Below are 16853 nucleotides of genomic sequence, written 5' to 3' on the forward strand. Positions count from 1 at the left end.
TGTAACTGCACTCTTGCTGTTAGAGCGAACTTTTGGCTCTACTGGTATGTCATCTTCCACAAATTCACCAAAAATGATTCAGAGAGATCCACCATGTCTCTGAATTTAGACGATTGAGCAGGAGTTACAACGCATGCAGGAAAAACTGCAGGAAATTGACATGCTAGGTCAGGTTGCTCACACACACTAGGGTTATGGACCATAATTGGTCAGAAAAAAACTTAGCCCCCTGCGAGGTAATTTCCCAGAATAACACCTTGACAGGTAGCTAAGAATGTACACCAAGTTTTACAGTACCTGTTACGAGGTCTGATTTCATGTAGACATTGTGAAGAGGAATGTTTATACACTGCATTCCAATTCCACATATAAGCATGTCTGTACTGCAGTAAGTCTTGGTAGACAGGGGCAATCACTCCTCTAAAATAAATGACTGAAGTGACCCAGTGTCTCTCAAAATGGTGACAGGTTTACTCTCAGAATCAACTGAGTGAGACACTGAGCTAGTCAGGAGGAAAGGCTGATAGGACGGAGCGGTTGTGTGGCTTTCCTCAAATGTGGGGTGTACGAGTTCAACACTTTTAGATTTGGAAGCAGGATTCTTTTGCTTCCATGCCTTACAGTCAGAAATTAAATGACTGGGATCAAGACAATAAAAGCAAGCTCGCTTATCACTTAAAGCATTTTTAAGGCACACACTTGAATGGGCCTCACCTTTGCCAGTGTGTGAGAAAACATGCTTCGCTTCCCTATCAGATACTTTGAAAACGGAAGGGGATTCATTAACAAGACGTGGGGGGGTACATTCCAATGCGTCAACTCAAACTCATCGGCCAAAACTGCAGCATCAGAAAGGATTGCAACTTTTTGCTCATTTAAATGGACAACAACATTTTCCGAAATACAACTTTTGAAGTCCCTCCAGCAAGAACAACTCTTGAAGCTGATCAAGAGTAATGATCTTGCTGGAGAGACACAATCTCTCGAAAAGGGTCTTCTTCTCCCTTGCAAACTCGACAAATGTCTGTTTGGCTGTTTTCATATGCAATCTAAATCTTTGATGGTATGCCTCAGAACAGCAGATTTTACTACATCATAGTCAAGGGACTGATCTATTGGTAAGGCGGAGCAAACCACTTGCGCCTTACCAGAAAGACTGCACTGCAACAAAAGAGCCCACACATCTTTTGGCCACCATAATTTCGTAGCAACCCGTTCAAAAGCAATGAAATATGAATCTACTTACGCTTCTATAAATGGGGTATGAGTTTAAGGTACTTCTAAATCTGGCTCAGAAGCTGCATTATCAGTACCTTGGTGTAAAACAGCAGCAACGGAACATAAAGCAGAGGCGAGTCTAGAATGAGGCATAGGAACTAGCTTTATACTTGAGACAGCTTGACAGCTAACATTGACTCACCCGGAGACTCAGTTGTCGGCCCAGGAAGAACCTCACCTGCCACAGCTTCTGCTGTGAATTCAGGTTGTTCCTTAGCACTGACGGCAGAGTAATCTGGTAAAATCCCTTCATCAACTAGCTTTTCCAGCAAGTCATGTTTAATAACTTGTTTGGTAGCCTGCCTTGAAACCTCAATATTAAATAAATCTGCAATTAAAAACAAATCTGCCTTCCTGCAATGTTCAAAAACCTCTATGGTAGGAAAAGAGTAAATGAAATTAAATCAAATTCCAGAATTCTCACTACTACGGAGGGCTTCTCCTTCACCAAAAAGAAAACAGCCAAACAGAACAAGAAAAATTAGCAGATACTTACAATTACACCACAGTAAACTTTCACTTGAAAGGACAAGCCCCCACTTGTTACATGCTAGCCTTTTCTTAGTCTGGGGCAATGGCATAGCAGTTACAAATTTTGGAGAGAGAGAGAAAGCACAGGAACTTCTTGTCTCCAGCCCCAGCAACACACATTCAGAACCAATAAGCTTAAACAGATATTTATTGAATCAAAAGAAAAAGATGAAGGGGAGAACATAGGCTTCAGGAGCGGACAAAGGCCAACACAAACAAACAGTTTCTAACTTAGTTATAATCCTAAATTACCTATACAGAAACAAAAAAGAAAATAAATAACAACTTGCCTGACTACACATAACCAGGAGAAAAGCAATTTCATACAAAAAAGGCACACACCTCCCTACAGGTTTCCTTTAAAAAAAAATCTTAAAAATATATATCTTCAACTACATTCACAATAGCACTAACAGTAAGCACTTGTCAATAACACAAAACAGTAGCATTATCTGGAGCAAGCGAAAAGTCCATGCAGCAAGTTCTAGTCTGCAAACCTCTCCCTCTCAGCTTGTTGTGAGGCAGTGCTGGCTTTATATGCTGGCTTTCTCCTGGCTGCAGCCAATCAGTAGAGCTGAAGTGAATGGGCAGCAAATCGGTTACAGGTGAACCCAATCACCTCCATGAGAATGGTAGCAGCAGACATTGGGACCAAAACAGAAAACACACCACAAAGCACATAGAACATATCACAAATAAAATATGTCTTAGAACATAACAGTAATCATGTACCCATATTTAGGATGCTTCTAATTTAGATATAGCATGGTTCTTCAATTCTGCTCCTGGATGACCACTGTCCTGCAGAGTTTAAACCCAAGTACAGTAGCTCCAACCCAAATCAAACACCCAAAAAGGCCAATAAATGCCTTTATGGTTACTAGAAAAGTACAGGCAGGGTTGGAACAAAACTTTACAGGACAGTGTTCCTCCAGAAGCAGGACTGAATAACTCTGAGCTACAGAACTGGAAATTTCAAACTGAGAGATCATGGTTCTCCATTGTTCCAGGTGCAGGAGTAGTTCCCGGTGCAATTGGGATTGGTCCTGGTGGCGCTGGGATTGTGCCAGGAGCTGGAGGGGTCTATCCTGGAACAGGAGGTAAAAAAAAAATCTGTCTGTCTGTGCAAAATATCTTGAAGACTATTAAAACAGTATAATGGTTATAGAGTCTCAAAACCATTTCTTTCTTTCTCAGGTCTTACTCCTGCTCAAGCTAAGGCTGCTAAATACGGTAATCATTTACCCATATTTAAGATCCTTCTTATTCAGATATAGCATGGTTCTTCAATTCTGCTCCTTGAGGACCACTGTCCTGCAGAGTTTCAACCCAAGTACTGTAGCTTTAACCCAAAGCAAACAACCAAAAAGGCCAATCAATCCCTTTATGATTACTAGAAAAGTATAGGTAGGGTTGGAACTAAACTCTACAGGACAGTGTTCCTCCAGAAGCAGGATTGAAGAACCCTGAGATATAGAATTGGAAATTTCAAACTGAGAGATCGTGGTCCTCCATTGTTCCAGGTGCAGGAGTAGTTCCTGGTGCAATTGGGATTGGTCCTGGTGGCGCTGGGATTGTGCCAGGAGCTGGAGGGGTCTATCCTGGAACAGGAGGTAAAAAAAATAAAAAAATAATCTGTCTGTCTGTGCAAAATATCTTGAAGACTATTAAAACAGTATAATGGTTATAGAGTCTCAAAACCATTTCTTTCTTTCTCAGGTCTTACTCCTGCTCAAGCAAAGGCTGCTAAATACGGTAATCATTTACCCATATTTACCCATATTTAAGAACCTTCTTATTCAGATATAGCATGGTTCTTCAATTCTGCTCCTTGAGGACCACTGTCCTGCAGAGTTTCAACCCAAGTACTGTAGCTTCAACCCAAATCAAACACCCAAAAAGGCCAATCAATGCCTTTATGATTACTAGAAAAGTACAGGTAGGGTTGGAACTAAACTCTACAGGACAGTGTTCCTCAAAAAGCAGGACTGAAGAACCCTGAGATACATAATTGGAAATTTCAAACTGAGAGATCATGGTCCTGAATTGTTACAGGTGCAGGAGTAGTTCCTGGTGCGGTTGGCATTGGTCCTGGTGGTGCTGGGATTGTGCCAGGAGCTGGAGGGGTCTATCCTGGAACGGGAGGTAAAAAAAAATAAATAAAAAAAAACATCTGTCTGTCTGTACAAAATATCTTGAAGAATATTAAAACATTATAATGGTTATAGAGTTTCAAAACCATTTCTTTCTTTCTAGCTTACTCCTGCTCAAGCAAAAGCTGCTAAATACGGTAACAGTCCTTTGTATGTGGTGGAACATCACAGAGATTTGAATAGTTTATTCTAAGACCACAGATACAAAGCAACATTTAATGAATTCCCCCCTGACCTTCTAGGTTTGGGTGGGGCAGCTGGAACTGGTGTTGTACCTGGTGTCGGAGGACTGTACCCTGGAGCTGGAGGTGAGTGGGAGCAAACAATTGAAATGCTTTTTGAGGTACTTAGACAAAATTCTGAGGCTCCACTAAACAAAACATCCATGACTACAACTGTATTCTCAACTTTGCCTTCAGATGTTAGATGTATCTGATTTCACATGCACATGTCCCTATACATCACATTAAAAAGCTTTACATTTTGGTCATGCAATCTCTTTCTGTCTATGATGGTTCCAATATTGGCCACTATACATAAACACATACACAAACACATGGATTTTAATATCCCAAAGTTGTAGATTGGTTCACTGCTTATTTTATTAAAATATTTTTAAGGTGCACCAGTTGGTGGAGTAGTTGGGGGAGCTGGGGGAATTCCTGGAACAGCAACAGGGGCTGGAGGTGAGTTTTACATTACATTAATATCTGATGAAATATACAGTTCATGTCATTAGGTTACATTTTTGTTAATAATGAAGTGTTAAACCAGTGTTAAAAATCCATGAAATAATAATTCTAGAAATGACTTTACAAATTCCTTTTTTTAGTGTATCCAGGTGGAGTGAAGCCTCCTAAATATGGTAAGAGCTTTTACACATGTATATTGAATTTAATAATCTAGTAATAATAATCTAATAATCTTTAATTATCTAATTTTCTTCCAGTTATAGTTTTTATGTGGATAGCTTGATTAAGGTACTGTATGTACAGTAGAGTCTTGAATAGACTGGGGAGTCTGGACCATAGCAAGAGCTTGGTGTTGTGGGCTGTTAGTGCTTTAATCTTTGTACAGTGTTCTTTGAAGTACCTTGAAGAATCATGTAAACACAATGGTACATGAATAAGGTAATCATTAAATAACTTGTATTATATATAAAAAAAAACATGGTTTGTCATGCTACTTTTGAAAGAGCGAGTAAGATAAGAAAAGCATATGGAAGTAAAATAATGCCATATTTCTTTGAAGCAAAAAAGCATGTTGAATAGCACTAGCTGAAAAAATAATGCATTACATTAACAGTGCATTCATTTTAATGCCTTGTATTTTCAGGGCTTGCATTTTTAGGTCCTGAAATTTAACATAGTTGTTTATTTAAGCTGTGAATATTTCAATTCAATATATTTCACACACATTTTCATAATTTAAAATACAATAATTCATATCCACCTTCTAGAATTCACTTCCAAAATATTCAATCGGTTTAAAAATACAATATATAATATTCGACAGGCAAATTTCGGTCCATTTTATTTCACTTTCCAAATTCGCTTCCACATATTCAGTGATTAAAATTTGGCAGAAAATTTGCCATTGCACATCCGGGATCTGCAAGAATAGCAGTAGAGCACCGATGCACGATCTCCAGCTGCTGTCAGTCACTCACCAGCAGGTGGCACAAGCGGCTGTTTATGAAGTCATTTAACAAAAACTGATCTGCAGAAATGGAGCAAGCGCTAAGTAGTTTTGATTATTGGGGCCAGTATAAACATGTGGAAAAGCTGATTGTGTGTGTTTAATTCAACATCTGTGCTGTTGCCCATAGTCTACATGTAAGCAGCTTTCTCTACCACAAAGGAGATTTTAATGGTATTTTACCCAATGCTTAAGTACAAAGCTAACATTACATCTGAGGAAGACATATATTGCTTATGGTTGCTTAGTTTCCTTTACTTGTTTCATGGCTTGTGTTACACATTATTTAGCTCAGTGGGCTAACGCAATGACACACTATTAAAAACTTATTGTAATTTTACAGAAAATTCCTGGCAACTTATTGCCATGAATTTATAGCAAACAATATACAGGTAATGTACTGGGTTTTTTTTTTTTTTAATACAATAAAGTACTGTTTGTACAACAGTGCTACTGTGATTGTAGTATCATTACAATAAAATGCTGTATTTTGTATTGTTGTCATACAATCCTCAACAATGGTGACAATCAAAATAAATAAAAAATGCAGCAATGCATGCTGGGATCCATGAATGTGTTATGTATGCTGGCATGAAGCATGTCACCACTGATGTGTTTCATATGTCAAATGTTGATGCCTGTGAGTGTATAAATGACACAAAACATGTTTTATAAAGTTAACAACAACAATATTTGTATACTCTTTAACATTTAGAACCTGAAACACACCAACAGCATTTCTATTTACTTCTCTTTACATTAGTTATTTATACTATTCTAATGCAGTCATTTGGCTGTTTTTAAAGTAGACATGTTGATCTACTTTAATCAATGCAGAAAAGTTTTCTGAAAACAATTGCAATTACTGCAAAAGAAGCAACTCCACAAAAGTTAAGGGTCAAGAGCCCAACTGAAGCAAACACTGATCTCCACGATGGTGATATCAAAAAAAAAAAAATTCAGTAAGACAGCGACATCTAAACCTCTGTTAATTCTCAGTAAGAACTTCTGTAGGCGTGTGACAGAAATAAAGTAAATCTGGTTAGTGGTAATTGAAGCTGGTAATGCTGTTTGTGCAGCTGTTTAATCAGATCTTGAGAGATTTAATGCATTTTATCTTCAGTTCATCTAAGGCTGTGGATGAAGAAAGTTGTAGTTTATGTTCTTATTTCTCTTTCTTTCAGTGCTTGTTCACAGCAGGTGTTTGAATGATTGAAAGAATGTTTCAGGAACATCATACTAAACTTTAAATAACATTCTACTAACATTAAGGAAACTGGATCTTTTTATGTTCTAGGAATGTTACAAATAAACGAATGTTACATTTTAAATCAAAACTAAGTTGAAAGAACGTTTGAGGAACATCATACCTACGTTCCTCTAATGTCAAGAAAACTGGATTTTTTTTCTGTTCCCAGAACCAACCCTCAATATTTGGAGAATGTTCTTATAACAAAATTCTGTTAGCTGCGAAAGTACCAATTTTAATGCTATCCCAAAATGCTATGCGGCAGCTGTAAAATAATGCTTCTACGGTGTAGTTACAATAATGTTACAGCACTGTCTGTCAATTTCCCATCATGCATTTGCATTTACAATAAAAACATGAATACAATGCGTTGCTGTAAAATTTATTTTAAAAATTACATCAATTTCTAACCGTGCAGCTATTAAAAGACAAAATTCAGATCTTCTGATGATGCAAACTATATACAGGCAGATAAGGATATGAATGCAAGTTACAGAACACGCAAAACTGCACGTTGTAGCAACTCATAATGTGATAACTGCACATAATGCAAAAACTGCACTTAATGTAATAAGTATTACATTATTATTGTAATAAAATGTTCATAATATAATAATTTTCTCAAAATGTAATAAAATCTTAAGCTCATAATTTAATAATAATTATTACATTATGAGAAGTGTATTACATTATAAACTGACCAAAAATGTTGTAATACTGTCATAGTTATACTTATAATAAAGTATAAGCAGCCCAGTATAAGGGAGAGTCAAATTATTTATGCTGTTATTTAGCATATATATATATATATATATATATATATATATATATATATACATATATATATATATATATATATGTATGATTTTATCATTTCATTTTAGCATTTATATAGAATAACTAAACTATAGATGAACTTTAGTGAGGGGACATTGTGTTAAAATCATGAAAAAAAACAAAAAAAAAACTATTTAAATAAAATTCTGAATGCATTAGTCTAGTGTGCAACGAGTGCTCCATTAATCCTCACACAATCCCTCATCTCAGTTCATCGGTTCAATGACTGTGTTTGTGATTAGCTACACTGCTCAACGCTGCAAACCTTGAAAATCTAAACATCTGATGCTCTCCAGAGCACAAATGTAAATATGCACAGAAAAGTTTTCCAAATATGTTATTATTACAGTGTCAGCTAAGGGTGCTCTTGATTTTTTTATTTATTTATTTATTTATTTATTTATTTATATGTGAGAGTGATTAGCTCCCTAAACTGGGCTTGACATGATAAACTGCTTTCTGTATGGATTTAATATGGAATGTTGCTTAAATACGGGAACAGTTGGCAATCATACTTTGCATGTTTTAAACACTTAGATTGTGTTCATTCTTTGGCCATGCATTAAATGCACATCCTTGAAAGAGTGCAGTTTGCTGACATATTTACTTTAAAGTCTGTGTGAACCTGAAGTTGCTGCCGACTGGATTTCAGTGCGGTGGCATGTTTCCAACTGAAATGGAATATTCAATAGAGGGCAGGGTATTATTTTTGCACTCCTCCTCTCATTTCACACTCACAGCAGACTAATGGTCAGAGGGGCGTGGTTAAACATATTCTGCCCAAGCCATCAAACTGATGTGATCAGAGAAGGCATGCCATTCCAGAGCAAAAGCAAATGATCAGATGGATAAACTTGCACAATTAGTTGTTGACCTTAAGAATAGCAATGTGCACTAACAAAATAAATATTGTAAATTTTGATTTCATGTGGAATTTAACATCTCAGGTAATGTCCGTGGTATGATCCCAATGACAGTGGTTACATATAGATATATTTTAATTGATCAAAATTATTGCTAGGAACAATTCAGTTGCGCCCCTACTAAATTCTGCATCCTTGAATTGAAGGCAGTTTTTGTGAACAAATTTGGAAAAAAAACAAATAAAAGTTTCCAAAGTCTAATGTAGTCAGGGATAAGGGTTGAACGACTTCTGATTTTTTAAAGTCGACTTTTATGTGATGAGTCGAAGTCGACTAGTCGATGATGACGTCATTAATGAACAAATAAGTCTGGAGCTGTGACAAACACCTTGTGCACAGCTATGGCATATGACACAGCACTGCCCACATGGTTATTGCGCCTATAACAGCTCATTTTTATCAGTTCTTTTTGCCTTTGGGTCATTTATTTCTCACAGATTGTTGCTCGTTCTAAATAAGTTATAGATAAAGTAGCACAGTAAAGATTACATTTATATGAATGCATTAGTGAGAGCGATTGCTTGTGTGAATTAATTCTACATGGCAGTGTCTCTCTAGTAGTAGTGACGCTGTGGGATTTAGTCATTAAGAAATACATGCTTGAACTTTACAGTTTCTAACCTATTTTATTGAGAAATCACAGAACAGTGTTGACAGTACATTTCCGCGCTGAATGATTCTGTGCATGCGATCTGCGCGTGAGGTATGAGCTACTGTCTGTAGTCTATGTGTGTGCGTCACAGTGCAACAGCGCATTAGATTAGAATAGCGTTTAACTTACTGTACAATAAGCTGTTTAGAATGTGCATTCTCCCGTTTAATTTCGAGCATCCAGTAATATAATCACACGTGTTGTGGAGCTTTCGGTGTATACATTTATTTGCCATTTTAACTGTTTGGAAATGGAGTGTAAATGTGGAAGTCCTTCAAAGATTTATTATCCTGTTGCGCCCTCTAAAAATAAAGTGCAACTTACAATCACACATCATTTCTGTGCCTATAAGCGGTTTTAACCAGGGAAATCGTCAGTATAACAGCCTGTGAAAAATGTGTCAGTTACTTGACATTTACCTCAGGAATATAAAACCATCCAATATCACCAAATTTAAAAATACATAAGGCCTATAAATAATTGTGTACTGTACATATTTGGAGAAAGGTACTGGCAAATTCTCACCTGCAGAAAATCACTATGAGCAATACAAGCTTTAGAATTTGACAGTGTGTTACTTTAAATTTTAATAAAATACATTAGAAAACTTTTAACCCAGTCGGTGGAATTGTCAGACGGTCCCTCGGGTGCAATAGCGTGCAATACTTTCTTTGGTTTAAATTTACAGCAAAAATACACCTTGGCGGTTTTGAACTCCTTTTTTATGTTGATATAAAGTGGTTGCATATTGTTAAAACTAATCGTGGTATTGATATCTTTGTAGGACTGTCTACTCTATAGATCAGTGGTAAGGGAAAGCAGTTTAAAGAAAATGCAGTGTGTTGCGTTCTTCTGACCTCATTTGCTTGTCTGTATATAGTTCGCATAATCATCAGTAAAGTGTATTCTGAGATCTGAGGTCTTATATTACTGTATTAGTTCTAATCCTAGAGTGTGGGGTATGAGGGAAACCCCAGTATTACATCACAGCGTCACACAAGCCATGATACAAAGTTAAGGAAACTAAGCAACCGAAAGCAATACATGTCTTCCCCAGATGTAATGTTAGTTTTGTACTTAAGCATTGGGTAAAATAGCATTATAAACTTTTTTTTTTTTTTTTTTTGGTAGAGAACGTTGCTTACATGTAGGCTATGGGCAACAGCGAAGATGTTGAATTAAACACACACAATCAGCTTTTCCACATGTTTATACTGGCCCCGATAATCAAAACTTATACTTAGCGCTTGCTCCATTTCTGCAGAGCTATTTTTTTTGCAAATGAATGACTTAATTCACCTGTTGCTTTCGTCTGTATCAACAGCCGGTTGCGCCACCTGCTGGTGAGCAATTGACAGCAGCTGGAGATCATGCATTGGCGCTCTGCTGCTATTCCTGCAGATCCCGGATATGCAATGGCGAATTTTCTGCCGAATGTTAACCACTGAATTTGTGGAAGTGACTTTTGAAAGTGAAATAAAATGGACCAAAACTTGCCTGTCAAATATTATACATCGTATTTTTAAACATTGAATATTTTGTAAGTGAATTCTGGAAGGTGAATATGAATTATAAAAATGTGTGTGAAATATTTTGAATAGAAATATTCACAGCTTAAATAAACAACTATGTTAGATTTCAGAACCCAAAAATGCAAGCCCTCGAAATACAAGGCATTAAAATGCAAGCACTGTTGACTATGGAAGTAAAATATTGCCACATGTCTTTGAAACAAAAAAAGCATGTTGAATAGCACTAGCTGAAAAAATAATGCATTGCATTAACAGTGCTTGCATTTTAATGCCTTGTATTTCCAGGGCTTGCATTTTTAAAATGCAAGCACTGTTAATGCAGTGCATTATTTTTTTCAGCTAGTGCTATTCAACATGCTTTTTTTGTTTCAAAGACATGTGGCAATATTTTATTTCCATAGAAGTATATTTTTTCTAAAATGAATCAGTACAAGTGGAGCACTTGAAATAGTTGGTAGTAAGTATAAAGTGTTATTATTCTGAAATAGCAGTTTCAAAAAGCTGTTACAACACATCTTGTATGTTATATTGAAGTAATACATTGACTCTGCATGGCTGCACATGTCATGTCTGTAGGAGGAGCAGGAGGGGCCGGTGTTGTCCCAGGCTACGGTTCTGTTGCTGGGATCGGAGGAGTTCCTGGAGCTGTGCCTGGAGCTGGAGGTCTGTATATGTTCAACTGTCTCCATTTCTCACAACTGTTGTTTGTCAGTTAAGGTAATTTTGTTTCTCATGGTAGTTTATTTTTTGTTGATGTTCAGTAATAGTGATAAATGTTTCCAGGGCTAGGAGCTGGTGCCAAACCTCCTAAATATGGTATGGGTCTGACTCTTTTCTATGACACTGATTTAGGTGCATTGGCATTGCTATGTAAGATAAATCCAATTTTTTGGTATTTTATTTTATTTTATTTATTTATTATTTCCATTTGCAATGGAATTTTGTATAGGAAAATTGTGTTGACATTATAATATTCAATATTCAAACTATAATCCTGTATGCAAATACAGGATTTTCAGTAGAGTATTGTTTGGTCAAAGATTGTTATTGTAACCTTAGGAGTTCCTGGAGGAGTGCCAGGAGGAGTACCAATAACTGGAGCAGGAGGTATCACGGCTTTATTCTGCATAAAAGCATGATGAAATAGAAAGTTCAAAAGAATTAGCTGACATGTTAGACATGTTTTTTTTTTTTTTTTTGATTAAAGTGCATGAACCTCAGCACATATTGTATGCACAACTTAAAACACATATTTCTGTGTTTTAGGATACCCTGCTGGTGCCAAGGCTCTTAAATATGGTATTTATATTAGTTGATTATACATATAAACCAGATCTTAGGAGCCTTGAATTGAGCTCTAATTAATATATATATTTTATATTATATAATACATATACTATATAGAGAGAGGGCGAGAGGGAGAGGGAGAGAGAGAGAGTTACTACGACTATAACAACTGTTTATATTGTGAGTAAATATGGTTATTAAAACAGGTGACAAAAGACATTACTGAGTTTGAATTGAGGTGATCAACAGTTTTTTCATTTAGAGACTGCTTGGATTTCTTTTTTTTATTCTGCAATTTTCTTTTTCCTGGTTTGCACTGTACAAACATTGTTTTATTCTGTTTAATATTTGAGGAGTCTGTTGCAACCCCAAATCAAATAGCCTGTTAAATTACTTTCGCCTTTGAAAACATAAATCAGTTTTTGTACTGTAAATGTGTTCCTTGAAACAGTTTGGTCTTGAGTGTTTAAAAATGTTTGAAAACGTTTAAAAATGTAGCTGATGTTCAATGGACTGAAACCATGACCGACCATATTTGTCTGATTAATACATGGCTTCACTCAAATTAAGCTTGCTGCTTTGAAAGTACTGGCACCGCTTTTTGTTTTGTGGGCTATGGGAATGGAACTGGGGCTGGAGCACAATTACAAGCCCTAACTAAGGTAAAAACGGCCGCAGATTAACAAACAGAATAACAAACTGACCTTCAAACTATACAGGCATGCAAATCAGCACTATTTGTTTAGTTCTGTGGCATGTTTGTGGCTTGTAATAGATATTAGTAATTATGGATAAAATGGAAATAAAGTAAAATGCCAGCATTAAAAGCAAACTGCAGTTCCGCTGCAGACATTTGAGATGGTTTGGTCACTACCTTTGTCTGCTGACTGGTAAAATGGAAAGCCATACAAGATCTAAAGAGCAGTTACATAGACTTGAGATTTGGAAATGATTTATTTTTTATTTTGGTTTACCCAATTTTTTTCAATACCCATTTTTTTATTTTATGTTTAACATATCAAAGCAGATAATTTTGCTGAGCATGTTTTCATTTCTACTAAAATGTGACATTTTAATGCCCCACAACTTTTAAATACAGTAGGTGGCCAACAAAAAATGCCTAGTACCGCTGCGTGTACCGCTGCTGCAGGGCCATGGTGTTAACTGCAAGTCAGTCACGTGTTAAAGTCGTTCACGAAACTAACGTCAGGTGGCACAAAGGGACAGTTTGCAAACTGACTGGAATTGTATGTTGTTTTGTAAATGGAGATCAAATAACGAAATAAACGAACAATAACATTATAATATAACATTATAACATCCTTAAAAATCATTAGAAAATTAATTTTAAAATAATGTTTAGAAATTTTATTTCAAAACGTGAGATAGGGGAGCGCGGAGCACAAAGTAACACAGGGTTAGTTGTAACACACGTGGTTTGAATATTTCCACACATGCTAGCATAGCAAAATTTACAGTATTTACTAGTTACCATATCAACATTATATAGAAAAATCTCTTGAAGATAGCTGAACATTTATTTTACCATAGTTACTTAAGTAAATTTTTCATCTCTGTTTTTTTAATTCATTTAAAATGAGACAAATCTGCTATTTTTTAATCTCCACACTGTTATTTATCAGTTCAGATTGTTTTTTAATGCTTTGATAACTAGCAGAAGACACTAACCAGTTTTAAATCCCATTTGCGCAGATGGGGCATGTTGTGACACTGCTTTACAATGTGCTATTCTATGACATTAGCAATGTAATTTACACTATTTACTTAATTTTAATGAGAAACAATGAGAAACAGGTGAATCAAAACTGACAGTCAATTTTTAATGTTTAGAAATTATTATTTCAAGACATGTAAAGCATTTTTGATAATTTATATGGGCCGTCCCAAGCATGGTTGCAGTGTGATCATTGTCAAACTCTAAAATCAGATTATTTTTCATTCTTAAAAAATGCCATTATTTTATTTGAAATATATATATATATATATATATATATATATACATATACATATTTGTTCTATGATTTGTTATTTGACAAGTGTAAAATTACTGTGGATAAAAAATATATATATATTCTGAACCCATGTGGATGTACACAAACTGAGAAAGTCAAAAAGCTCTACCCTAGTCGTAGGCGGCAGCCTAACGCATCAAAAAGAAAGAAAAAGAAAAGAAAAAGATATTAAATTTACACAAAGGCTCTTACTGCATGTTATGTTTATTTAATAGTCAATATGGAAACCATTAAAGCTACAGAATTTCCTTATGTTGTATTAAGGGGCTTTAATTTCGATCAACAGGCTAATGAAAGTTTTTGAATGAAAAATCCTGACCTTGGCCGTTGGTCCTCTGTACAAGGCTGCACATTCATGAGACTCATTTACTCATTCACTCTGACTCATACCATAAAAATAATAAAAAATAAAAATAAGTTGTGAGAAATCAAGATTAATAGGCTAAAACTGTGACATGAAAATCTAGAAATATTACAAAATGTATGATATTAACTTGGAATATTTAGATTACATTTAAGGAGGTGTGCATTATGCCATAAAAAATAAAATGAAAGGTGGCTTATTGTTGAGTGTTATAGGGTAGTTCTAGTTCTAGCACATATTTTGGCACTAGTCACATTAATGTCTCAAATTATGAAAGGCTTGAAACTTACATTTAATAATTTGCTGATGTATTTCAGCAGGTCACACATACTTAATCGTTATCTGGCCTTTTTTAACACATTTTTTTCCCGTATACAGAGCCCATGACATGCCGAAAATTATGTCCGTGAATTAAGAAACTGATCACTTTTTATCGTTCCATTGTATTAATTAAAACATGTTTAAATAATAATCAAACTATTTATTTAAATAATAATAATAATAATAATGATAATAAAACAGTTTAGCATACAGAGTTTGGGTGTGTGAAAATATGATCAGGTATTGGTTGTTATACAGCATATTGGTGATGATAATCATCAATTATGGAGCTAAATAGGTGTTGATTTATTTACTAGGGAGCGGAGATTCGCCAGATGAATGTTCGGCAGCGGCATCCTAAATCCGCGCTGTCTGAATTTAATGAGCGCGCCGGCATGCTTCCCTCGCTTGCGTTGCCTGGAGCACTTGTATAGGAATGCAGCTCCTCTGACTTAAATGTCCAGTAAAATATCTGAATGCTCAAATGTCAGCAGAAAGTTATTTGGTGTGCTATTTCTGATGTCCAGTAGTTCGTTCCTAGTAAAGTGGATCGGAAACAAACAAAAAGAGTACAAGTACCAAGGACCAACAAACCATGGCTGCCATCCGCAGTGCCAACCGTAAGTTAGATGCAGTTACAACCTGTAAATTGAAGTCTATTTGATGTTTTAAAATGCTCTAAGATGTTCATGCTCCAATTCGTTGATCATTAGTTGTTCTTGATCAAGATTAAACAGATGTATGACTCTCATAAACTTGTTTTAATAAATCTATTTTGCATTAAATTATACAGACACAAAGCAGGTTAATTTAAATATTATTGTACAAATAATTATAAAATGCTATAGATTGCAAATAATGCATTACAAAGTTATTTTTTACATGCAGTGATACAAAATAAATCCAAACAAGATTTGCAATGAAGAAAAATATGTAGACATAAGAATAAATGGTGTAACCCCACAGCACATCTCTTGCATGTCATACTCATAATCATGCGCGGCGCGCAAATCTTGCTCTCTGATACACTCCTGCATTTAAATGCGGTTGCAATTTTATTATTATTATTATTATTTTATTTTTTTTTATTTATTTTTTTTTTACTTAAATTGTATTAAAGCGAGTAAAGAAGGCTCCCTTTAAAATCGCTGAAGTTGTCAATTAATGAAGCTTTTTTGTTTTGTTTTGTTTTGTTTTGTTTTGTTTTGTTTTGTTTTGTTTTGTTTTTCATTGTGTGCACTGATTATAATGAGAGAACTTGAGTTTAAATGTGAGGATGTTTTATTAATCCGTCGCTTCTTTTCAGTTTCAATGATTCAGCTCAATCATGGCCAGGTTTAATTTATTCGTTTCTTGTTTTAATTAGGCCTAAATAATGGGAGTGAAATTATACAGTGCCTCATGTTTTACTAAAATAAAGTAAATAATTCATAAAACATGCAACAATTTCTTAATGAGTGTATACAGATATCTTTTCCCCAAGTAGTTCTCTGTCAAAATAAAGGACAGGTAACGAATAACAAAGTATGTGTGTGACAAAAATGCATGCTGTTTTATTAAAGGAATTTTAAAATATAAATTAAAAATGTACTTGTTACAAATATTAAGTAATGTGAGAATATTGACATTTTAAATATAAATCCATGTATGTAACCTAGCCTGCTAAAATAGGCTACCACTTAATGCTCAGATGCAAAGTAAACCACCATTTCTTTAGTCCACTATCAGATAATATAACATATTATTCTTATTTTTTATATAATTATTAATTGTTTGTTGTTGGTTTTTTATATTATATAGTGTGTTGTAATGTTTTGTAGCTTATTGTAGTTATTATAAGAGGATGATAGTATTGTTGTTTTTTCTGCTTGAATTCTTTCTAAGAAAAGCACATAACGTCATAAATAGGCTATTAAATTTTAATCTGTGAATATTAAATATTTTAACTAGTGTCTTTTTCTTTAATTTTCCCTAACTCCTGTCGTCAAATGTAAC

General features: G+C 35.1%; 1 protein-coding gene across 26 annotated transcripts in view; it reads left to right on the forward strand.

The window, feature by feature from the left end:
• LOC109105478 (elastin-like) overlaps nucleotides 1-16853 on the forward strand; it is a 118659-nt gene that overhangs the window by 75457 nt on the left and 26349 nt on the right. For 11 of the 26 annotated variants that reach the window (XM_042749765.1, XM_042749766.1, XM_042749774.1 and 8 more), the window contains 13 exons: nucleotides 2820-2909; nucleotides 3007-3042; nucleotides 3333-3422; nucleotides 3529-3564; nucleotides 3865-3956; nucleotides 4066-4099; nucleotides 4205-4270; nucleotides 4583-4648; nucleotides 4795-4827; nucleotides 11430-11516; nucleotides 11637-11669; nucleotides 11913-11960; nucleotides 12120-12152. In XM_042749765.1, coding sequence (XP_042605699.1) covers nucleotides 2820-2909; nucleotides 3007-3042; nucleotides 3333-3422; nucleotides 3529-3564; nucleotides 3865-3956; nucleotides 4066-4099; nucleotides 4205-4270; nucleotides 4583-4648; nucleotides 4795-4827; nucleotides 11430-11516; nucleotides 11637-11669; nucleotides 11913-11960; nucleotides 12120-12152 — 744 coding nt within the window. The remainder of the gene's footprint in view (nucleotides 1-2819; nucleotides 2910-3006; nucleotides 3043-3332; nucleotides 3423-3528; nucleotides 3565-3864; nucleotides 3957-4065; nucleotides 4100-4204; nucleotides 4271-4582; nucleotides 4649-4794; nucleotides 4828-11429; nucleotides 11517-11636; nucleotides 11670-11912; nucleotides 11961-12119; nucleotides 12153-16853) is intronic. The other 15 variants (XM_042749780.1, XM_042749783.1, XM_042749775.1 and 12 more) reach the window with 7 other exon arrangements.

The sequence above is a fragment of the Cyprinus carpio genome, chromosome B22 (genome assembly GCF_018340385.1).
Source record: "Cyprinus carpio isolate SPL01 chromosome B22, ASM1834038v1, whole genome shotgun sequence".
Lineage (NCBI taxonomy): Eukaryota > Metazoa > Chordata > Actinopteri > Cypriniformes > Cyprinidae > Cyprinus > Cyprinus carpio.